This window comes from Scophthalmus maximus, chromosome 4 (assembly GCF_022379125.1).
Source record: "Scophthalmus maximus strain ysfricsl-2021 chromosome 4, ASM2237912v1, whole genome shotgun sequence".
In the NCBI taxonomy this organism is placed as follows: Eukaryota; Metazoa; Chordata; class Actinopteri; order Pleuronectiformes; family Scophthalmidae; genus Scophthalmus; species Scophthalmus maximus.
The window spans coordinates 22,706,811-22,731,649 of NC_061518.1; the positions used below are offsets into that span (position 1 = coordinate 22,706,811).

A 24,839-nucleotide genomic window follows, 5' to 3' on the forward strand; every position below is an offset into this window, starting at 1 on the left:
ACTATTATATTGCACTCAAATAAAAAAGTTATGAATCAGTTAAAGATTATTGTATTTGCCTAATATACTGGCATCAGTGTGTAGACAAATTTAATAACTAGATAATAGATTCAATTTTTAGCTTCCCCAGTTACATAATAATAAGCCGTCCAGCCAAGTGATAGTTTGTTTCCTGTTTAATTTTTCAAAATAAAACCCAGAACCAGGGGCCTCGTTAGGGGGCGTTCTGATCATGGTGTCATTGCGGTCTCCTATACATATCCAACCATAGAAATCAAGGGTTTCTCACAGGTAGTTTTTGCTCCTGAAACATATTATTTACCTGGGTATGTATTTTGTGTTATGGATCTCAAAAGCTTTGTGAAATGTAATTCCTCGATTGAAGAGCTTAATTATTATTATTATTTCATATTCATTATATACGAAATATCGTCCTGTAATTGTTTCCATAATTCCAATGTGCGATCTTCAGTGTGTCTTTTATTTTGAAAGCTGGTACCGGAAGCTGCTTCAGTTAAAACTCCCCGCTCGGACTGCTGCCTGTCGCTCCCTGTCAGTCCTCCCAGTCGAGCTGCAGTCCCGCACTGTGAGTGACAGTCTGTTGGCGAAAATGAGCGACAAAGGTTTGTCGGACGAGGCAGCGGCTGCAGCCTGTAAAGACGCAGACCCGGTAACTAAGGTAAGGTGAATTTTTTTTGTGCTGCTCGAAGTTGAACTGAACTTCTACCAGACACGTTCAAACCCAGTCAGCCCCGAAAGGCCGTCGCTTCCCCAGATGTGCACCCATTATCGGACATGGCATTTTCCTCCTAGTTGCACATTAGTCCCGCGGTGACGGGCGATTCGGTTACGGCGACCGTGGTCGCCAATGCTTTGCGGCGGTTGTGGCGGCGATGTCCACGTGTCGGGTTGTGGGAGAGCCGTGTTTACCGCGGGCTGCTGTAAGCTAGCTGCCTCGCAGTCCGAAACTTTAGCCGGTAACTTCTCGCGTAGACTCTCCATCCAGCCCAAGTAGGTCTAGACGGGATTTGGGAGTTCACGCGAGAACTTCGTGTGTAGGTGCGGTCCACACACACCTGGCAAATAGCTTCACGTGGGCAGAGTTGCGAGGAGAAGGTGCTGCAGCAGTTTGTCCAGTTGACTTCAAGATTCAAAAACGTTGTTTTCCGTCAACACACATGTTGGTGTTTTCGCTGTCCACCTGTCATTGCTCTTGACACGCAATTAAAAGTGTGTGCACATGAGTTTGTGGGGCGATCAGGTTCAAAGAGTTGTACTAAGAAACTGTTTTTGAGAGATCCAGGAATGAGGAAGGTGAATGTAAAGCACAGATGTTGTTGTGGTGACTTGGATTATTTTTTTCTACACTTGAACATGATATGGAAACATTTGTAGTATTATTCAAATTCTTATTGTATTGAATGGGGGTAGGACTAGATAAGCATGTTGCCTCTCCTGCTCCTTTCGGACACAAAAAACCCATGTATTTATTATTTCTATTTTTTTTTAATGTTCGAAATAAAGTATTTCAATTCAATTCACTGAAAGCGCCTTTCCTTCTGCGCTGCATAGACATTAAATACACAGGGATATTCTACAGCCTCCACGGGAAGTATGTGCACAAGGATTCAAACTATGGACACGTTGACAACAACAAACAACCTCTGATTGTCACTATCTCTCATTCTGGCTGCAGGAGAGTCCGCAGGCCACTGGTTCAGAGAAGTGGAACTTTGGTCCACTTGTTGGTAGTTTCTGTGAATATTTGCTCTGGTTCACCCCTCGTTGAATGAAGTCCATGCTTTAAGACTTTCAGGAATGTGTTCACACACGTCTGCCGGAGCCCCGGAGGATCGGGCAGGTTTCAAGATCAATGTTCACTTCACGTTTGTTCAGATTTGACCCGTGAAGAGTGAGACTCTGTGGCACTGTTGACAGAAACCCCTCAGACTGCTCCAGCAACAAGACCCACTTGTTCCTATTTCCTTGTCTGTGTGTGCTAAGTGGGTTTCTTATAAATATATATTTGCCAAAATATGGATAGATGGGCCATCTTTGGATTTGTGGCTTTGCGAACGCCAGAAGTAATGAATTCTGTCATACGATGGTAAAGCATGTTTTTGAAACATGGAAGAGCTTAAGTGGAAGAGGGAGGAGTTAATGGACGTGTTGATAAGTGGACAGTTGCTTGGAGGAAGGGCACGGGGAAGGGGAAAGAAGATAACACTCAGCTGTGAAACACATACATTCAAAACTACAAAATATCAGGATGTTCCTTTTCAATCAAGTTTTTAGCATGAAAACTGCTTCATGGGATCATTTCCTCTTGTATTAGTTTTTACTCTCCACTTATGGAGAAACCAAATCCTACTTGTGAGTCATTTACAAGCACACGCACATTCACCTGCAACTAACGATTATTTTCACTATCAATTAATCTGTTGATTATTTTCTTGATTAATCGGTTAGTTGTTTGGTCCATAAAATGACATAAAATGGTGAAAAATGTAATTCGTGTTTCCCAAACACCAAGATGATGTTTGGTTTTGTCCACGCCAAAGATATTCAGTTTCAAAGAAACCAGAAAATATTCACATTAATGAAGCTGAAATTAGAGAATTTTGACTCTACCTGAACTACTTAACCTTTTATCAAAATGGTTGGCGATTCATTTAGTTGTAGAATTTCAATCGATCAACTGTTGCAGCTCTAATGTGCAATTTACTATCATTAGCCATTTTTGAAAGGTGATGCTGTCACCATCTTGTAAGTTGTGCTTGTTAATAGCTTTTGCAAAAAATGGGCCAGAGTACAGTTGAGATTATAGGACATCATCAGACCTGAGCACTGGAATGATATGTAAAAGTTTTTGCCTCGAAAAAAAGGAAGTAATGTAACTCAAACAGATGTGGTGGTCATGTGCGCCTGGCTGTTAATATACAGTCTATGGCGCCTGGTTGCACAGAAGTGGTGTTTGGCTGAAATCCCTTCTATTTTTTTACAAGTGAGTGCAAAGATGAAAATGTTCCTTTGCTGGAATTCAGGAAGAGTCAGCAGCACAGCCAGAGAGATCTTCTCTACCTGCGAACCACTGTGTTGCACGTTCTCACACAAGAGTATAACAGGGTTGTAACTCTCCCCATACTCCATCTTGCTTCTACTAGTGCTCATGTTTAGGCCTTTTATTGTAACCAAATGCAACATATTTGAACACTTGTTAGTCCTGCATTTTAAAGAAACCATAACATATTACTGTGTAACTCTTTGTGATTTATTAAAAGCTTTACTGCACACTTCACAAAAACGTTGTCCTTGTGTTTCTGTCTCAGGATTTCATGATGCAGCAGACTATGCTGCGAGTTAAAGATCCAGTTAAATCCTTGGATTTCTACACCAGAATCCTCGGCATGACGTGAGTATTAGTGTGGAGTTCTCTCTGTGTGTGTGTGTGTGTGTGTGTGTGTGTGTGTGTGTGTGTGTGTGTGTGTGTGTGTGTGTGTGTGTGTGTGTGTGTGTGTGTGTGTGTGTGTGTGTGTGTGTGTGTGTGTGTGTGTGTGTGTGTGTGTGTGTGTGTGTGTGTGTGTGTGTGTGTGTGTGTGTGTGTGTGTGTGTGTTCTGTTGAGACAGTTTGTGATCGATAACCATTTAGACTCTGTCTAAAGTCAATTTTTCTCCCTGGTGTGCAAATTCTCGCAGGCTCCTGCAAAAGTTTGACTTCCCCTCCATGCGTTTCTCTCTATTCTTCTTGGGCTTCGAGGACAAAAAGGACATTCCTACAGATCTGAAGGAGAAGACGGCCTGGACCTTTTCCAGAAGAGCCACCATTGAGCTGACGCAGTGAGGGACTTACATCCTAAAATTAGAGTTGATAAATGCACAAAAAATGATCAGAACAACCCCCTGCACTGAAAATCCAGTTGTATTATATTTTCTATTCCACTGCAGTGCGCAGATGGTCTCGTATTTTGAACCCAGCATGTTGAGTCACAGTTATTGTTGAAAGTAATCAAATGTTTCAGTCCTCATCAATTGAACAGTTATTAACTAAAGTCTGCTCTTTTCTGCTTCCCTCTCCTCTTGTTTCCCTGCTCCTGTCCGTCAGTAACTGGGGCTCTGAGTCCGATGAGAGTCAGTCTTATCACAATGGAAACTCTGATCCACGAGGCTTTGGTAAGATTATTTTCTGCTTGTACAGTGAGACACTTGGGACCAACAACCGTAAATGAAAAAGGGGGGAGATGTGTCATGTTGTGTCAGAGGTTTAGTGAGGTCATGACATTTACATCAGATCAAATCCATACATCATTTCACGAGCACCATGTGTAATCAAATGACTACAATGCCATTAGAGACATTCTGACACCATTTTTCTCTTCCTGATACCGATTTCGATACCAGTGGATAAAAAAAAAAAAGTATATATATATATTTTATATGATCTACTTAAACAGCTGTTAGCTGAATGTCATTCACTTCATTTTTTCTGCTGCTCTATAAACCGTACTTGTCAATGTCCGTACAGCACAACTGCTCTATTTGAGCACCCTAGAAGAAGTGATGTCAGTAAAATTGCAGTTTTATTTTCGGAAGTATCGGAGGCATTTCTGACTCTTGTATCGGAATCCAATAGTTTTGGATTGTACAAAATGTTGGTGTAGTAGCATACACACAACAGCATTCATGTCCCAAATGTACAAGTAATTTTGCATGAAAACGTGCAATAAATAAATCAATATTATTTATACACTTGTGTTTGAAAATTCATCAACCTGTCAGTTATTCTGTTTTGAAATACATTTTTGATTTTTAACGGTCATGTTTATGTATCTGAAGCTAAAACTAAAGCGAACTGTGAATATGTGGAGCTGTTGTGGGGGCTCAAAGTTCTACCTGACATTTTGACAGGACACATCGGAATTGCCGTTCCTGACGTCAGCGCAGCCTGTAAACTGTTTGAAGACCAAGGCGTCACTTTTGTCAAGAAGCCAGATGATGGTAGGCTGTGAAATGTTTGTGAATGTAAGGTTTTTTGTGGCAGTCTTTACAGCCTTTCGTGCACGCGTTGTCATTTTCCTACCGGACTGTGATACCAGGTAGTCTTCATCTGAAGCTGATGGTGTTTACGTATTTTACATGAATTTGTTCCTGTTTCCTCAGGTAAAATGAAAGGCTTGGCCTTCATTCAGGACCCTGACGGCTACTGGATTGAGATCCTGAGCCCGAACAACATGGTGTCCATCACCTCGTAGACACCGACAACCTGCCACCTGCCGCAGCGCGAACAGGCCACACCTCCTGCGGCGTCACAGGGAGAAGCAGAGCAGCGATGAAATTGGAAACCTGCGCCGCAGAGATGAGGGGGGAAATGGAGTAGGCTCAGCTGCACAATGGCAATCAGTGTTCCTTTGCATGGGCTGGACTAATATAGCGAGTTGATGAGGATTAGTTATTTTTATGATTCGCGACTACTATAGTGTACCTGTTGAGTTTATCTGCTATCAGTTTGTATGTGTTTTCAGAAAATAAATAAATCTGCGTTACTGTGCGATATTTGTGAAAGCCACTGTTCAAATGAAATGGTTTTGTCATGACTAAACAAAAGTAGTAGTATTTTTTTGCCAAAACAATGAAGGCCAAGTCGTAGCTGTGGCAACAAAGTTGATTTTTTGATTATAGCAGCAACAGCAAGGCAACTTGTGTCGCAGTTTAGTCATTAAGGGATGAATATCATTTTGAGTGCTGTGGCTCAGGAGGCAGAGTCGTTCCTCCACCAACCCGAAGGTTTGGCGGTTCGATCCCAGCTTCTGCCAGTCCACATACCGATGTCCTTGGGCAAGACACTTAACCCTAAATTGCCTCTGGCGGCTCTTAGATAGTGTATGAATGTGATAGAAAGAGGCGAAGTGAATAGCAGCGCTGTGTGAATGGGTGAATGTGACTTTCCTGTAAAGCGCTTTGAGTCTATATGACTAGAAAAGTACTAATAAATACTGTGCATTTTCCATTTACATATTCGGAATGAATTATAAATTACAATCAGTAACAAATGTCTTATAAACATTTAAGGATTTTTTTAAAAATGTAATCGAGATGCAGGAGACTACAATTTTCTGTAAGACAAAACACAAATTTTGTGATGTATGAAGGACAGAGAATGCCAATTTAGAATTACAGAAATAGACAGTTTTATTTATTTATTTATTTGTGTATTTAATTATCTATTTCTGCATTTATTTATCTATACCCCTGCCATTTTCTGCACTTCATAGTGATGGGCAAAGAAATCTGGAAATAATTGGTGTCACGTAAATGTACACTCAATTGCTCTTTCATTCATTTATTTCCTTCTAAATATGAAGGGAAATATTTTGCCACAATTACCTTTTTATTTGTAGAGTTAAATAAGAAACTGCTGAAGGGTGTAGGATTGCTTTCACTCAATCAAGTAAAAAAAAAACTTTGGAATGATTGGTGGTCATTACTCCTCTGCTCCAGGAGGAGGCGGTGTAGGTCCAACAATCGGATATCTGGCTTCTGAGGCTTCTCCGTGGAAACAAGAGGATGAAGATACAATGATGTAGCTGCTGTTTCATATGAAACATGATATTTGACGCGTGTGTTGTCGATCACTAAAAAAGAGACTGTGTCTCATTGTATTGCTCAGGCTGCACCGCCGCGTCTATTCTCAGGTGCGATCCCACTACTGAGCGGCACGGGGGCTTTGGCCTGCTCCGTCTCCGACCTGGGCCGGTGCACCCCTCCTTAGGCGACCTGGTGGTCCCGGGCTCCCCCAGGATCACCATATCGATACTGAACTTAGTGCGGACACCCGATCGACATAGTCCGCAGCGGCTCAGAGCTCCTGAGCTCAAACGATCCTCCAGCCTCAGCCTCCCGGTGACTTGGATTACAGGCGCGCGCCACCGCACCCGACACGACATGAGTATGTACATAAGGCGTTTGCCTTTGATAAAAGTCTAAAAAACAAAACGTAAGTCTGTATTCACTGACAGACAATATAGTTAGTAATTTGAACGTGAAAGTGTGGACGTTTTTATCTGCATGTTTGCACCAGCAGACCTTCCCCCTGTTTTTTGACCTTATGGCCCTCAGGTCACCAATGTGCACATCCTCCTGCCACAAACCCAAACCTGAAAATAGAACCTAACTAAATAATCCGGGTTATATTCAAGCACCAATTTGAGATACTTATACTTTAAGTATGAGTGTTTAAATGTTATGCTACTTCACCCCACCTCGTCTATTTGAAGTAGATTGTAAAGGTTAAACATGGACTTGAGCCTCTTTTCTAACAGGACGTCCCTATGTTAATGTGACTGTCCGAGCAGATTTGCCCTAAGGGGGGAGGGGGGCATGAAGATGGTCGCCATGTTTTGTCTCCCGAGGGCATCATTCAAACCTCATCATCATTTAAACGTGAACAAGCCTCATGGTGGTCGGAAATACACAGTTCTGGAAATCTGGGCCGAGACCTACTGTCACTGACGAGAGAATTTTTACTTTCCATTAAAGATGTGAAATAACCTTTTATGCATTTGAACCCATGTTAGCCCCTCAACCTTTCCCACTTCCTATGTAACTCATACTGTAGGTGTTTGATGGAGAGGAAATAATAGCAGTTTGGTAGCAAGAGGCTGCTTAAGTCTCCAGGTGAGCGCCTAAGTCCATCAAACTGAATTTAAATTCAGTTATCTTCATTAATTTGAATCTAATATATTTTTGATTAATAAGAACTTATCTTATTTGACTTCATTTTGCTTTATTTTTTAATTGAAATTCTGTGAATTTTGATTTGAAATAGTTTGAGGACCATTTATTTTTAAAAGTTTTGAGTTGAATTTTGAATAAAATTCATCGATTTGAATGACACTGAATTACATTGTATTCCATCACATTAAATGACTGTGCTCAGGTGTTCTTGTTGCCACTACACCTTGACCGAGCAAGGGAATAAGAGTGAGCAGGGATCCTTCTTGACCGGGGGGTTTGGTGAGCGTTTTGACGTCCCAACGAAGCCTCTCTCTGTGACAGAGGAAGAAAAAAGATGGTGGCACCGCGTCAAGGAGGTTCGTGTGTCTGATGACGCCCTAGACCGACAGAGTCTACAGTGTGAAGGACCTCAGTGCAGCATCCACAAACAGGGATGGTGAAACATACAGCAGAGAATAGAGAAGGTGGTAAATATGTACGCTCAATTGCACTTTCATTTATTTGATTTCCTTCTAAATATGAAGGGAAATATTTTGCCACAATTACCTTTTTATTTGTCGAGTCAAATAAGAAACTGCTGAAGGGTGTAGGATTGCTTTCACTCAATCAAGTAGAAAAAAAACCTGTTTGGAATGATTGGTGGTCATTACTCCTCTGCTCCAGGAGGAGGCGGTGTAGGTCCAACAATTAGCTTCTGGTTTCTGAGGCTTCTCCATGGAAACAAGAGGATGAAGATACAATGATGTAGCTGTTGTATCATATGAAACATGATATTTGACGTGTGTGATGTTGATCACTAAAAAAGAGACTGTGTCTCATTGTATTGCTCAGGCTGCACCGCCGCGTCTATTCTCAGGTGCGATCCCACTACTGAGCGGCACGGGGGCTTTGGCCTGCTCCGTCTCCGACCTGGGCCGGTGCACCCCTCCTTAGGCGACCTGGTGGTCCCGGGCTCCCCCAGGATCACCATATCGATACTGAACTTAGTGCGGACACCCGATCGACATAGTCCGCAGCGGCTCAGAGCTCCTGAGCTCAAACGATCCTCCAGCCTCAGCCTCCCGGTGACTTGGATTACAGGCGCGCGCCACCGCACCCGACACGACATGAGCGTGTAAATAAGGCCTTTAGCTTCAATAACAGTCTAAAAAACAAAACGTAAGTCTGTATTCACTAACGAACAATATAGTTAGTAATTTGAACGTGAAAGTGCGGACGTTTTTATCTGCATGTTTGCACCAGCAGACCTTCCCCCTGTTTTCTGACCTTATGGCCCTCAGGTCACCAATGTGCACATCCTCCTGCCACAAACCCAAACCTGAAAATAGAACCTAACTAAATAATCCGGGTTATACTCAAGCACCAATTTGAGATACTTATACTTTAAGTATGAGTGTTTAAATGTTATGCTACTTCACTCTACTACGTCTATTTGAAGTAGATTGTAAAGGTTAAACATGGACTTGAGCCTCTTTTCTAACAGGACGTCCCTATGTTAATGTGACTGTCCGAGCAGATTTGCCCTAAGGGGGGAGGGGGGCATGAAGATGGTGGCCATGTTTTGTCTCCCGAGGGCATCATTCAAACCTCATCATCATTTAAACGTGAACAAGCCTCATGGTGGTCGGAAATACACAGTTCTGGAAATCTGGGCCGAGACCTACTGTCACTGACGAATGGGAATTTTTACTTTCCATTAAAGATGTGAAATAACCTTTCATACATTTGAACCCATGTTGGCCCCTCAACCCTTCCCACTTCCTATATAGCTCATACTGTAGGTGAAGACCTTGAGGTGTTTGATGGAAAGGAAAAAAAATCAGTTATGCAGCTAGAGAGCCGCTTAAGTCTCCAGGTGAGCGCCTAAGTTGGAACCAGCAGCATCAAGGAGGTTCGTGTGTCTGATGACGCCCTAGACCGACAGAGTCTACAGTGTGAAGGACCTCAGTGCAGCATCCACAAACAGGGATGGTGAAACATACAGCAGAGAATAGAGAAGGTGGTAAATATGTACGCTCAATTGCACTTTCATTTATTTGATTTCCTTCTAAATATGAAGGGAAATATTTTGCCACAATTACCTTTTTATTTGTCGAGTCAAATAAGAAACTGCTGAAGGGTGTAGGATTGCTTTCACTCAATCAAGTAGAAAAAAAACCTGTTTGGAATGATTGGTGGTCATTACTCCTCTGCTCCAGGAGGAGGCGGTGTAGGTCCAACAATTAGCTTCTGGTTTCTGAGGCTTCTCCGTGGAAACAAGAGGATGAAGATACAATGATGTAGCTGCTGTTTCATATGAAACATGATATTTGACGCGTGTGTTGTCGATCACTAAAAAAGAGACTGTGTCTCATTGTATTGCTCAGGCTGCACCGCCGCGTCTATTCTCAGGTGCGATCCCACTACTGAGCGGCACGGGGGCTTTGGCCTGCTCCGTCTCCGACCTGGGCCGGTGCACCCCTCCTTAGGCGACCTGGTGGTCCCGGGCTCCCCCAGGATCACCATATCGATACTGAACTTAGTGCGGACACCCGATCGACATAGTCCGCAGCGGCTCAGAGCTCCTGAGCTCAAACGATCCTCCAGCCTCAGCCTCCCGGTGACTTGGATTACAGGCGCGCGCCACCGCACCCGACACGACATGAGTATGTACATAAGGCGTTTGCCTTTGATAAAAGTCTAAAAAACAAAACGTAAGTCTGTATTCACTGACAGACAATATAGTTAGTAATTTGAACGTGAAAGTGCGGACGTTTTTATCTGCATGTTTGCACCAGCAGACCTTCCCCCTGTTTTCTGACCTTATGGCCCTCAGGTCACCAATGTGCACATCCTCCTGCCACAAACCCAAACCTGAAAATAGAACCTAACTAAATAATCCGGGTTATACTCAAGCACCAATTTGAGATACTTATACTTTAAGTATGAGTGTTTAAATGTTATGCTACTTCACTCTACTACGTCTATTTGAAGTAGATTGTAAAGGTTAAACATGGACTTGAGCCTCTTTTCTAACAGGACGTCCCTATGTTAATGTGACTGTCCGAGCAGATTTGCCCTAAGGGGGGAGGGGGGCATGAAGATGGTGGCCATGTTTTGTCTCCCGAGGGCATCATTCAAACCTCATCATCATTTAAACGTGAACAAGCCTCATGGTGGTCGGAAATACACAGTTCTGGAAATCTGGGCCGAGACCTACTGTCACTGACGAATGGGAATTTTTACTTTCCATTAAAGATGTGAAATAACCTTTCATACATTTGAACCCATGTTGGCCCCTCAACCCTTCCCACTTCCTATATAGCTCATACTGTAGGTGAAGACCTTGAGGTGTTTGATGGAAAGGAAAAAAAATCAGTTATGCAGCTAGAGAGCCGCTTAAGTCTCCAGGTGAGCGCCTAAGTTGGAACCAGCAGCATCAAGGAGGTTCGTGTGTCTGATGACGCCCTAGACCGACAGAGTCTACAGTGTGAAGGACCTCAGTGCAGCATCCACAAACAGGGATGGTGAAACATACAGCAGAGAATAGAGAAGGTGGTAAATATGTACGCTCAATTGCACTTTCATTTATTTGATTTCCTTCTAAATATGAAGGGAAATATTTTGCCACAATTACCTTTTTATTTGTCGAGTCAAATAAGAAACTGCTGAAGGGTGTAGGATTGCTTTCACTCAATCAAGTAGAAAAAAAACCTGTTTGGAATGATTGGTGGTCATTACTCCTCTGCTCCAGGAGGAGGCGGTGTAGGTCCAACAATTAGCTTCTGGTTTCTGAGGCTTCTCCGTGGAAACAAGAGGATGAAGATACAATGATGTAGCTGCTGTTTCATATGAAACATGATATTTGACGCGTGTGTTGTCGATCACTAAAAAAGAGACTGTGTCTCATTGTATTGCTCAGGCTGCACCGCCGCGTCTATTCTCAGGTGCGATCCCACTACTGAGCGGCACGGGGGCTTTGGCCTGCTCCGTCTCCGACCTGGGCCGGTGCACCCCTCCTTAGGCGACCTGGTGGTCCCGGGCTCCCCCAGGATCACCATATCGATACTGAACTTAGTGCGGACACCCGATCGACATAGTCCGCAGCGGCTCAGAGCTCCTGAGCTCAAACGATCCTCCAGCCTCAGCCTCCCGGTGACTTGGATTACAGGCGCGCGCCACCGCACCCGACACGACATGAGTATGTACATAAGGCGTTTGCCTTTGATAAAAGTCTAAAAAACAAAACGTAAGTCTGTATTCACTGACAGACAATATAGTTAGTAATTTGAACGTGAAAGTGCGGACGTTTTTATCTGCATGTTTGCACCAGCAGACCTTCCCCCTGTTTTCTGACCTTATGGCCCTCAGGTCACCAATGTGCACATCCTCCTGCCACAAACCCAAACCTGAAAATAGAACCTAACTAAATAATCCGGGTTATACTCAAGCACCAATTTGAGATACTTATACTTTAAGTATGAGTGTTTAAATGTTATGCTACTTCACTCTACTACGTCTATTTGAAGTAGATTGTAAAGGTTAAACATGGACTTGAGCCTCTTTTCTAACAGGACGTCCCTATGTTAATGTGACTGTCCGAGCAGATTTGCCCTAAGGGGGGAGGGGGGCATGAAGATGGTGGCCATGTTTTGTCTCCCGAGGGCATCATTCAAACCTCATCATCATTTAAACGTGAACAAGCCTCATGGTGGTCGGAAATACACAGTTCTGGAAATCTGGGCCGAGACCTACTGTCACTGACGAATGGGAATTTTTACTTTCCATTAAAGATGTGAAATAACCTTTCATACATTTGAACCCATGTTGGCCCCTCAACCCTTCCCACTTCCTATATAGCTCATACTGTAGGTGAAGACCTTGAGGTGTTTGATGGAAAGGAAAAAAAATCAGTTATGCAGCTAGAGAGCCGCTTAAGTCTCCAGGTGAGCGCCTAAGTTGGAACCAGCAGCATCAAGGAGGTTCGTGTGTCTGATGACGCCCTAGACCGACAGAGTCTACAGTGTGAAGGACCTCAGTGCAGCATCCACAAACAGGGATGGTGAAACATACAGCAGAGAATAGAGAAGGTGGTAAATATGTACGCTCAATTGCACTTTCATTTATTTGATTTCCCTTCTAAATATGAAGGGAAATATTTTGCCACAATTACCTTTTTATTTGTCGAGTCAAATAAGAAACTGCTGAAGGGTGTAGGATTGCTTTCACTCAATCAAGTAGAAAAAAAACGTGTGTGTTTGGAATGATTGGTGGTCATTACTCCTCTGCTCCAGGAGGAGGCGGTGTAGGTCCAACAATCAGCTTCTGGTTTCTGAGGCTTCTCCGTGGAAACAAGAGGATGAAGATACAATGATGTAGCTGCTGTTTCATATGAAACATGATATTTGACGTGTGTGATGTCGATCACTAAAAAAGAGACTGTGTCTCATTGTATTGCTCAGGCTGCACCGCCGCGTCTATTCTCGGGTGCGATCCCACTACTGAGCGGCACGGGGGCTTTGGCCTGCTCCGTCTCCGACCTGGGCCGGTGCACCCCTCCTTAGGCGACCTGGTGGTCCCGGGCTCCCCCAGGATCACCATATCGATACTGAACTTAGTGTGGACACCCGATCGACATAGTCCGCAGCGGCTCAGAGCTCCTGAGCTCAAACGATCCTCCAGCCTCAGCCTCCCGGTGACTTGGATTACAGGCGCGCGCCACCGCACCCGACACGACATGAGCGTGTAAATAAGGCCTTTAGCTTCAATAACAGTCTAAAAAACAAAACGTAAGTCTGTATTCACTAACGAACAATATAGTTAGTAATTTGAACGTGAAAGTGCGGACGTTTTTATCTGCATGTTTGCACCAGCAGACCTTCCCCCTGTTTTTTGACCTTATGGCCCTCAGGTCACCAATGTGCACATCCTCCTGCCACAAACCCAAACCTGAAAATAGAACCTAACTAAATAATCCGGGTTATACTCAAGCACCAAGAGATACTCGTACATTTCTTCAGTGTTTAAATGTTATGCTACTTCACTCTACCATGTGGCAGAAAAAAGGACCCTGGACAAATGCCAACCACCCACTCCACAACACCTTCACCAGGCAGAGGAGTGTGTTCAGTGGCCGACAGTCCAGCTCCACCAACAGACTCTTTCGTCCCCCCGGCCATCAGACTGTACAACAGCTCCTAGTCAAGGCAGGGAGGACAATAGAATAGGACAATTTATTTCTACCTTCATTTGCACATCCATTTGCACTGTTCCCGTTTTGCACCGTCGTAAGCTAGTTTCTTTATAGTTTAATATTTAATTTTGTATTTTTATTTTTATGAAGGATTGATGTATGTTTAATGTATGTATGGTCGTAAATGTTGCTGGATGCCTGAATTTCCCTCTGGATAAATAAAGTATCTATCTATCTATCTATCTATCATGTCTATTTGACAAGTACATTGTAAAGGTTAAACATGGACTTGAGCTCTGGACCTCAGGACATAATTTAAACGTGAAGAAGCCTCATGGTGGCCGGAAATACACAGTTCTTCAAAATCTGGGCCGAGACCTACTGTCACTGACGAATGGGAATTTTTACTTTCCATTAAAGATGTGAAATAATCCTTTATGCATTTGAACCCATGTTGGCCCCTCAACCTTTCCCACTTCCTATATAGCTCATACTGTAGGTGAAGAGCTCGAGGTGTTTGATGGAGAGGAAAAAAACAGTTTGGTAGCAAGAGAGCTGCTGAAGTCTCAAGGTGAGCACGTAAGTCCATCAAACTGAATTTAAATTTAGTTGTCTTCATTAATTTGAATCTAATATATTTTGATTAATTAGAACTTATCTTATCCGAGTTAATTTTGCTTCATTTGAATTGAAATTATTCAATTTACTGTCTAACCTGGTCCCAAGTATTCTGTCCTCTCTGCTGTTCATTTAGGAGAAAGAAGAGGAGAGACGATTAAAGAGACCAGACATTAGGAGAAAAGAAAGGACGAGAGGAGAGGAGAGTATGAAATTGAGTGCTCTCATGGATATCAGGTCATTTCGCGTTATTGTCAGAAATTGTTACGCGATGTCACTTGTTCGTCATGACAACCACACTTAACTAATTATCATCAGACTGTACCCACTAAAGAGAATGACCCTTATTGTAGCAACCTTATAGTGCACCTAAAGGGAGCGGGAGATGGCACTCTGATTGGTCCGTTGCATGCTATGCTTAAAACACACCTATGATTAACCGAGAGACTAATTACAACCGTGCGCCTGGTGCAGCAACCTTTCTCCTACGGTTAAAATAGAGAAGGTGATTTTGGATACAACCCTAAATGCACTTGATTGGAATTTGGAATCGTTCAGAAACGAGATTTCTTCAAATCCCCCATTTTCACAATAAAGACCACACATTCCATTCCCTATTTTTTTGAACATACTTTTTGGGAAATATAAATGTGCCATCTTGTAATTGCTGAGAAAAATACATTTGCTTTTGCTTTGCTGTGACTGTGGTGACTCAAACTCTAAGGCCCATAAGGCATTTCGCCTGGCATCAAGTTAACCTGCTTGAGCTAATTGGCTCACTTCTCTTGCTATGGGATTGTGCTTATGGCTTTCGAAAGGGGGAAAATTCCAGCATTACTCAGAGGCACATGACCAACCTTGCCTATGTGCTCAAAATATGTGTACTTTAGCTTGGATTTATCTGACATCACAGTAATACCAAGTGATGTTTGTCCACCGCGAATTCAGAAACACCCACATCATCATTATTTCAGATCATCATTCCCCCTCACCTGGCTGAGTCTCCGTCGTTCTATAAAGCCACGACATTCCTCTGTCACGTCAGTGCCAACCGGAACTTAGCGTGTGTTTTATGAAGTGACCAAGTGGACAGAGTCCAATCATAGACACTCATCTCTGGACATGGGTAATCCAGCTCATCTTTTTGCTCTCTGTCTTGGTGAACCTGAGATGACTCTGTTTGTCTGAGTTATACCGTCATATTCCCAGAGAGAGAGAGAGATGACAGCAGCAGACATGCTTTGGCACTCTGAAGGAAGCAAGGCAGGGCTAAAAATATTTCATGTGGGTTTTCTAATTCATAAACCTTTACCATTTCCCCTACCTGCTAAAATGGTATGGAGCAACTCTGAAATGATTTAAGTGCAGGTTAATTTGTATTGCTGATTAATTAAAAAAATCATACTCACAATAACCACCATATTAACATGCATGTACTCTCTTTATGTCCTCCACCAAATCGCTTGTTTTTCTTTTGGTTGGTTTGTTTGTTTATCAGGTGGGATTACGCAAAAACCACTGAACAGATTAATACAAAATTTAAGCCCAGAAAGAATCAAACCAATTTGGGGGTGGATCCCAAAAAGGGGGCGGACTCTGAATTATTTTTCATTTAGTTTGACACGGCAAGGTAAGGTTTTTGGTTTTTTGGGCCTCAGAGGTATATGCTCTACTGAGCGCCATTCTAGTTGATCATTTATTTGGATTAAGAGTTACAGTCATTTGAATAAATGTAATTTGTTTCTTTCATAGAGCGATGTTTCATCTTTTTTCTCTGTCTCTAGCATTTTAAATTTGTTCTGTTGAAGTGTACATTTTTCACATAATACTTATTCTACTTACTAACTCTCTATAATTCAGTCACAGAAGGTCACTCTATTTCACCTGGTTCCAGACCTCAGAGTGACAACCACACCTTCAAACAGGCGTAAAAATGAAACGCAGAGTCTCGTTTCTATTTAAAAGATTTCAAAAACACCCGGGCTGCCTTGTTAAGTGCAATTTCAGCCGCAACTAATTTGTATATGAATTACATTGTGGCCTATGATTGTCATATGTTTTGCCAAACAGTTGTCTCAACCACCCCTGCTACTCTTACAATGCTAATGTACTCATATTATATTTAGAATTTTAGTTTCTCTTCTTTGATCTCTTCTACACTGCAATAAATTAACATCAAGAAAGTAAAAAAATAAAATAATAATCCTGTCAAGCATTTTTAATTTTCATTTAATTTTATTGCAGGTCTAGCATATTGAATGTTGTGTGTGACGTGTGAAAATGAATTCCTCTTTAACACAAAAAAACCCTTAATCTCGGAGTTTGGCAATTTGCACTCTTTCCTGTATCTATGATGGGATGGTGTTTCTGGTGTAAGTTGTTTCCATTTTTTGTCGATTTGATATGATATGGGATGAATATGAAATGTATTTTACAGATACACTGCACAGCAGATTGAGGTGTTATGTTTCAAAGTCAAGAGTTAATGTCTATAGGTATGTATATATATAAAGTAATTTGTCACTATTGGCAATTGTGATCCATTTGATTGAACTCTGAAAGTGACTCATCTTTGCACTGTGGTCTGGCACTGGAACATGAAAGAAAATGTGGGCTGTTATGTGATGTATTATGGCTTTTAAGTTGCAGAAATAATAGCAATGTGTGATGAAATTAAGACAAATGAATGACAGCAGCAGGTGGTTAAAAGAAATAAACTATGATTGGGTACATTTTTTCCATAATGGTGGTATAATTTAATATGCAACTTGCTACACTCACCATTCTGTGCCATAACAAAGATGTAATCATGTCAAAGGTTAGAATATGAAGCCTTTTTACACAGTGATGGTTTCACCACCAATTTAATGTTGAATAAACTCAGAGTAGATTAATTTCAAGTTGACATTGTGCAATTTTTGCCTCTGTCACAGGTATTATTCTCAGTCCAATTGATAGACCTCTGCCCTAAAACAATACATGAGCTCCCACTTTGTACTGTCGCCTACAACAAAAAGCAAAACTTTTGAAAAGATTTCAAATGTCAGAAGATTTTCCTCTGTGCTCCTTGCACAGATTAGCTTGTTGACTGTGACTCATGTTGAAAAGTGTGTGTCAGTTATCTTTTTATAGTGCTGCGTCAGGATGGTAATTGCAATGGAGTGTAAAGTGCTTTCATCTTTACTGAGAGATGTAATTAAAGAACTGTCCATGAGCTACAAGCTAGAATGGGTCGGCCTATTTAAATGGGAAGTGGTTAGTGAACTGTCACTGTCTTAAAAGGTTGCACCTGTGATGCTCATAACAGTGAGTATAACACTTTGATTAAGTGAAATGCTCAAGATAATTTAGTTTCATGTATGAAATACATGCTATAGATAGCATACAAGATGCTGTCATCAGGAAGCAGATGTTCAATGACAAGAACCATGAGAGAATACACTGCGAAACATATGTGACTGTATAATCTCTGTATTTCATCAAAATGTCTGAGTGAGTCACTGAACGCCACTTGTGTTATTGTTATACACTGCTCTGGATGAGAGCATGACAACATCACAAAATCTATACATATTTTCCCCCCAGAATAGGCAATGATACACAGACAAAGTGTGCAGCTAGAGAGAAAATGAGAGATAATAGGGCAAAAACAGAACACAGGACAGAGCTTTTTTTTTCTTTTCTCCCCATGTGGCTTAAAATTGTTATTTGTTCAACACTTTCAAAACCACTGCCATGGTCAAATTTCATGACAATCTATCCAACATAGTCAAGACATTATATTCAAAACCACAAACATCACCAAAATACAGATAGACAGACAGATCACTTAGCATCCCTAAATCAATGTCTGTAACATGGCTAGCTACATCCATGGTAGCCCAGGGGTATTAATGAACAAAATACCGACTGGGAATTAATTAGCAAACATTTTGAAAACTGGTAAAAACCTGAAACATTTTATCCACTGGTACAGTATTAGCTGGCCTCATCCATTATTAACTGACTAGTCCATTGTCAGAGGTTCTTGTTGCCTAATGTGTCTGCCCTGATTCTGCCAGGAGGTTTCACTTTACATGGGTCAGCAGGGATGACTTAACCTTGCAAGGCAGCTGGATTTCTCACAAATGAGAATCCATCTTCCAGGGGTCCAAGTGATTGGCTTAAGGCCAAAGCACAGTAGTTCAGACCAATCAACTTACTTACCCATAGCTGCCAGTAGTTCCTCCCTCATCATCTTAAGTTTGAGGACAGTGAGATGCCAATATTCATTAACAAGGTCACTGTGAGTTTTGCTGCTAAAGCATCAGTCATATCAGAGCTGGTGAGTATTTCTTCATTGAAAGAAAAACACAGATCAGCACTGAAAGCTTTTTTGATATAAAAGGTGCATATTGCCCTTCTTCTGACTGGGCCGGACAACTGCGATGGTTCATCCAATCACATACCAAAGTATTTTTGGAAGCACCTGGCCTTTTGCAGTTTCCAACAAGCCTTTTTCTAGATGGTTTTTATGAAACCATTTGGCTTGTCAGGTTACGGATGGCAGACAGTCACACAACATATTGACCATGTATTGGAAAAAATAAAATTATGGATGACCCATTTTTAAGGAGGTTCACAATTTGTAGCGGGCAGTCCATTGGAAAGACGACACGATCCACTAATCTTCTTACCCTTCACCGCCCATCAGACTAATTACAGCATGGGTAGACCGAATGCCAAGTTCTTACTCGATGACTTGCTGTCTTGTGATCGGGAGTCTTTTAGTCATTGTGAGGTCATACTACACAACTGACTGGCAACAGGAGGTCACACATGACATGATCCTTCAGCAGGAGGAAGCCCCTACTATGCAATAGTCCTGCGCTCTGATCGGCTGTAGTTGACGTTGATTCGTCTGGATATTTAACCTTCTGGAGGCGGCGTGTCGGAGAGCCTCTCGAATTGCAACTTTGAAGAGTTCGCACAGTTATGTGGTTGTTTTGTATGACGTGGTAACATGCGCGTGCATTATGGGTCCTTCAACTGTAAATTTACACATGTTTCCTACTTTTCAGGATTTTCTTTAAAGTTTTTCCCCACAGTTTAAGATGTGTCATTTACACATGCACACAATGAAATGTCTTTATCCCAGTGAACGTGGACAGAATATAAGATAGACCATTTAAACAAACAATTCAACAGAAACACTAACTGTAGCTTTAAAAATGAGTGTTCAATAAGTAAAATTAGCTTTATACAGTGAAGGCAGGATTTAGGGCAGAGCTGTTACATTAGATATATTTAGGCTGACAGGAAAAAGTGCATGTTTCCAGAAAAGGTAAACATCCATCAAACCGCCCAAAGTGTACAAACTAAAGAGAGGAGTTAAAAGTCTTATCACTTCAAATTAAACAGTTCATTGCCCAGTGCTGAGCCTCACCTACTTGGATCACAGCAGCAGAGAGAGTGGGAGTTGTGTAATAACATGAAGTATTAAGTGTGTACAGAGGGGTGAGGGGCAGGCGCTTTGCAAAAACATAAAATATACAAGAAAATAAAGACAAAATAGCATTGACTGATCTTTGGAAACCACAATATTTTGTGGAATTGCAGTCCATTTCATGTCCACAAAAAGGACCTGTTGTGGGCTAACAAACCGCCTTTTGTCCTGGCCATTCATCACTTGTGATTACATTGCAGTCGAAAGCAAATCTGTTTATGCTGAGTGTGCTTTCGGTATCCTCGTACTTGTCAGCTCAAATTGTAGTCAAGGCTGAATGTTCCAGCACGGCTGAATCTGAATGTAACACTGTCTCATGCTCAGTCACAAGGCAATTCACAAACTCAAAAACAACTCAGAAATAACAATGAAAAACAAACATGAAAATGCGGTTGCACCATAGTATCTGTCAGTTCAATATTGAGTCATTGACTTAATATCGGTGTGTCTTAAATGAGACATATTATGCTCATATTCAGGTTCAAAGTTTTAATTTGGCTTATTACATAAAAAGGTTTAAATTCTCTAATGTTTAGTAAACACATCAGTTTCTACATACTGTCCATTCCTGCAGCACCTCTTTTCAGCATCTGTCTGAAACACTTGGGCTTTAGCTCCTGTCTCTTTAAGGCCCCTCCTCCCAATGAAGCCCAGTCTGCTCCGATTGGCCAGCTGGCTCCACGTTGTTGTGATTTGTCAACCGCTTCCAGAGGATGTAGGAAGTGATGGTCTCCGCTCTTGCTTTAGCTGGCTCGTTTGGGGACGTGGTGTTATTAGTAAATCTATGGGCGTGCCTCACTAGCCGCTAGGCGTGCTTTATTCACTCAACAGTGTTACAGGAGCAGTGTTTTCTGTCGGGGGAGAGACGCTCCCTTTACCAAGGACTTTGGGCTTTTTAACTTTGCGGACCGTTTGCAAACACAAAAAAACTATACAAAACAAGAGGAAAGGGGGAAATCACTTCTACTCATTGGATCAGTGTACTGCATTTATCGAAATATATGACTAACACTTACAATTAAACAAATTTATGTTCATATTTCATCATGTTTACATTTTCTCACTAATGTGATTGGTCATGTTGTTAAAATCCCAAGACTCCACCCCTAACGGCAGACAGCCACTCGTAATGTGACCACACCCCTCAGACTATAAAACCTGGCCCCTCAAACCTGTGAACCCTCTTTTCCCCTCCAAACAATTGGAGGGAAAACAAAGCGATCAACGGATGTGAGTTCAAATGGACTTTTCACCTTTAAAATGTTTATATGGCATACACTGTTTGAATGTTAACACTGTTTGTGTTTTATGATGCTAGATTTCCAGGGTTTCATCATGAATATAAGAGAGAATATGTGCAATGCCATATTGTGGATGCATTAATGAAGTAAGTCTCAAACAACTTAATTTAATTTTATTACTTGGTTCAAAAAAATAGGGTTTTCAAGTTTTCCTTTTTTGTATTCCTCTTGTGGAGAACAAATTATCGAACAATCACCTGTTACCATCTCAACCTACCTTTGAGCAAAAAAACAGAATTGGAACGGCTTCTGGATCCTGTGTTTAAATGTGCACCACATTAGATGTTCTCTTGAACAACACCACCACCGGCAATATGATTTTTTCACATGGCTTATCAATTTTTAATTGGTTTATTAGATTGGATCCTAATGATATGATGGTTGTTATTTTTCCTGACACATCTGTTGAAAAAACACTAGTGGTAAAACGTTTTTTAAGAAGAAAAAACCAAGTGCGTTTTGTTATTCTTAGCACTTTTACTGGCAGCAGCAGGTCAAGAGGAGTTATGAGTTGAGGAAAGTAACAGGTGAGACCGAGATGTCTCCGGCTTGTGCACCAGCCTGGTTCAGTCACGTGTTGGTTGTGGCAAGGGGAGGGATTCTGTCTGGATCACAGTGAAGCAATGTAGGATAATCACACCTAAAATGCAAGCAGCACAATTACTGTGGATTACCGTGAAAACGTCTCTGACGTTTGTGGAGCTGGGAAGGTCGTGGCCTGTTTGGACAGTATCCCAGAGTCTGATATCTTCATAAACCCACAGCCAGGTGCCAATCAGCTGCTCCATCGCTCTGCACAGCTGATAATCCACAGCTGTTGACTGAAAAGGGGAGAATGTGAGGTCGGGCAATGACAAAATCAACAATATGTCTGTTTTCTCCCTTGTGATTGAACCTTTTGCGTCTAGTTTTGTAGAGATCATATCAAATACTCGTCTCCTTCTACTTGAAAGGCGGCATGTGTTAATGAAGCTGTCATCCGATTTTCTGAGGACAACTTGGACCAGGCACAAAGCATTGACTGGTATTTTTAAGCATCGCAATTATTTTTAATCTTTGAAAAAGGTTATTAGGCTGATCATGTTTTGAAAAAAGGTGTTACGAGAGTTCATGTAACATTTATTTATGTAAGATGCTCTAATGGTTAGCTAGTGCAGGTGATTTTGACCTGGTGCAGGTCGTTATTGATCCATTATCGCATGTTTGTTTACTGTCTGTGGTCAGAGGGGATGAACAGAAGCTTTTTCGCTCCTGTGAACACCTGATGCCTTATCGGGTTGTAAAAGTGATCACACTGTAACGGAGGAGGAGCGCGGTGAAGGCTCAGCCAGCCACGTCATGGCCGGCTGGTTTTAATCCAGGTCATAACCTTTCCCACGAATTCTCAACATCATTTCTGTCACGCTTCCTCGTTTTTCTTTTGTCTGACAGTGGTATTAATTCAGCGGATTTCATCTCTCTCATTATTGCGGTCATTTCCTTTTATTCTTCTCCAAGAAACAAAAAAGTTTGTGGTTCATATCCAATTTGAGGTTTAAAACTTTGGGTGTGCAGGGAATTTCATACTAACACAACATTACGACGCCATCACTCCTAATTTTTTTACACAAAATCCCTGACTGTTGGCCGCAGCATTATAAGTGATGTTTTCCTTTCATCAGGCGCCTTTTTCTCTTTTTTTCTCCTTTTTTTTTTCTTAAGTGACTATATGGGGAAATCCACATAAGAGTTCTTTTGTGACTCGTGATAAAGGGCTCAGATTAATCCCCCGTCCACTGCTGACATGGTGAAGAAAACAGGAGTGCATAGCGTCAGTGCTTGATAAAACCCGACCCTGCAGGGTGATTTCATTTTTGCTATAATGTGTCAAGCAGCTGTCATGAGAGCATGTCATATATTGTTTGTGTGAATAGAAGTAACTGGTGACCACTTTTGGTGCGTAATCACAAAGATCTATACCATTGAGAAGCTTGCTTCATTGTTAGAATCTGTTTATTGCAAAATGTTGATTTGTTTGGATCAACTGATTTTATTGCCCACTGGCAAATTTGGAAACAAGCCGTTAAGACAACACTTGACATGGCATTAAAAGGTTTCTTTCAAAGATTTCCTCATAATCATTTTCTTTCTGCTAAGATTTAGATGAGAAGATAACGCTTCGATGTCTCTACAGTAAATGTGAAAGTACTGCCTTGATTTTGCCAAGTCTAGACATAATCAAATAATAATCTATAACACAAACCACTCATGGTGTGTGTGTGTGTGTGTGTGTGTGTGTGTGTTTAGAGAAACTAGTGATGATTGTTACTTGGTACTGATTGTGACTTCTGTCTCTTTCCCCCATTTCCAGTCTTCATGCTGTATCCGTCCGTCCACTGTGACTCGGGAGGTCGGAAAAAAATCACCACCCCGACTTCCGGGGTCTGACTTCCGAGGTATAATGGAATGCAAGCATTAAATACGGTTGCAGAAAAACGGTCCATACGTCGCCTTCGCGTTGAATTTCCAGCGCTGTGGGAAACCGGGAATGACACCATAAAGTGTCCCCTGTAGGTTGCTCAGTTGGTTGCGGTTTGCAACTTTACCACCAGATGCTGCCAGAAAAGTACAAAATAACACAATGGGGCTTTAATGCCAACTCTCTGTTGGCTCCATTTTGGTCTCTATACCTCCTGAGAAAAAAATATCTGTCTCCTTTTTGCGGCTGAGCGTTAACTGGCGACTCCCTAACTTTGTCTGTCTTCCGTTTGGTGCCGTGCAGGTTGTGATTGTTTTCAGTTGATGTATTTGCTGAAACAACTGCCTGCTGCACCAGGATTCAGGTGATGAAAGTGGTGAGAGTGAACCAGAACAGTGAAGCTGCGGGTCGGACAGCGACAACGAAGACCTGAAAGATGTTTGAATGCTCTACACAGCTCAGTGGAACTGCAGTATCAGGTAATTATTCTCTATGGCTTTGCAGCAACAAACAAAACTTTGAAATACAAGCTGTCATTTGATGAATTAATTATATCACAAAAAAGATTATAGCAGCTTGGAATGATCCTTAAAGTACAGAAAAATGCGTTTGTACTTAGATTAGGGTCACAGTTTATGGAACCAGTGGGACAATAATAGCTGAAGTCAAAGTGGGTAGATTTAATTTAGGAATTTGCGTATGACATTGTTATAAGAATGAATAACAAATGATTGTGTAGCAGTAGCATTAGTAGAGTTATCAGTAAGATCGTGGTGGTCAGAGCACAGAGTGTGGCATTTAAAGACATATTTCATACAAAGGCAAAGAAATAAAAAAGGTATTTTCACTTTTTTTGAAGGGAAATCCAGGCAAAAAGAGTTTATATGAGTTTGTTTATGTTCAAACCCACACTTACACAATGGGTTACTTTGGGAGAATATGTATGTATGAAATATATTTAAAAAAGGTTATTGATAGATTTGTCTTTGTTTTTTACTTCCGACAGCATATAGCCAATACCTTTCTGAATTAGTAAGATGGGGGAGTGCGGAGTGACTCAGACAGTTGCTAGGT

At 41.7% G+C, this 24,839-nt stretch overlaps 1 protein-coding gene across 1 annotated transcript; it reads left to right on the forward strand.

Annotated features, from left to right (window-relative positions):
* The first annotated feature begins 522 nt into the window (after positions 1-522).
* On the forward strand, positions 523-5,540 carry LOC118302786 (lactoylglutathione lyase). The gene is made up of 6 exons (XM_035629227.2): positions 523-679; positions 3,330-3,412; positions 3,697-3,837; positions 4,103-4,170; positions 4,906-4,995; positions 5,158-5,540. The coding sequence occupies exons 1-6, from the start codon at positions 611-613 to the stop codon at positions 5,247-5,249; spliced, it is 543 nt and encodes a 180-aa protein (XP_035485120.1). The 5' UTR covers positions 523-610; the 3' UTR covers positions 5,250-5,540.
* Positions 5,541-24,839: the final 19,299 nt, after the last annotated feature.

Excerpts from the sequence above, each read along its gene's own strand:
- LOC118302786 (XM_035629227.2), top strand. The coding sequence starts at position 611 with ATGAGCGACAAAGGTTTGTCGGACGAGGCAGCGGCTGCAGCCTGTAAA. Across the intron at positions 680-3,329 it reads ACGCAGACCCGGTAACTAAG|GATTTCATGATGCAGCAGAC; the intron begins GTAAGGTGAATT and ends TTTCTGTCTCAG. Across the intron at positions 3,838-4,102 it reads GCCACCATTGAGCTGACGCA|TAACTGGGGCTCTGAGTCCG; the intron begins GTGAGGGACTTA and ends CCTGTCCGTCAG.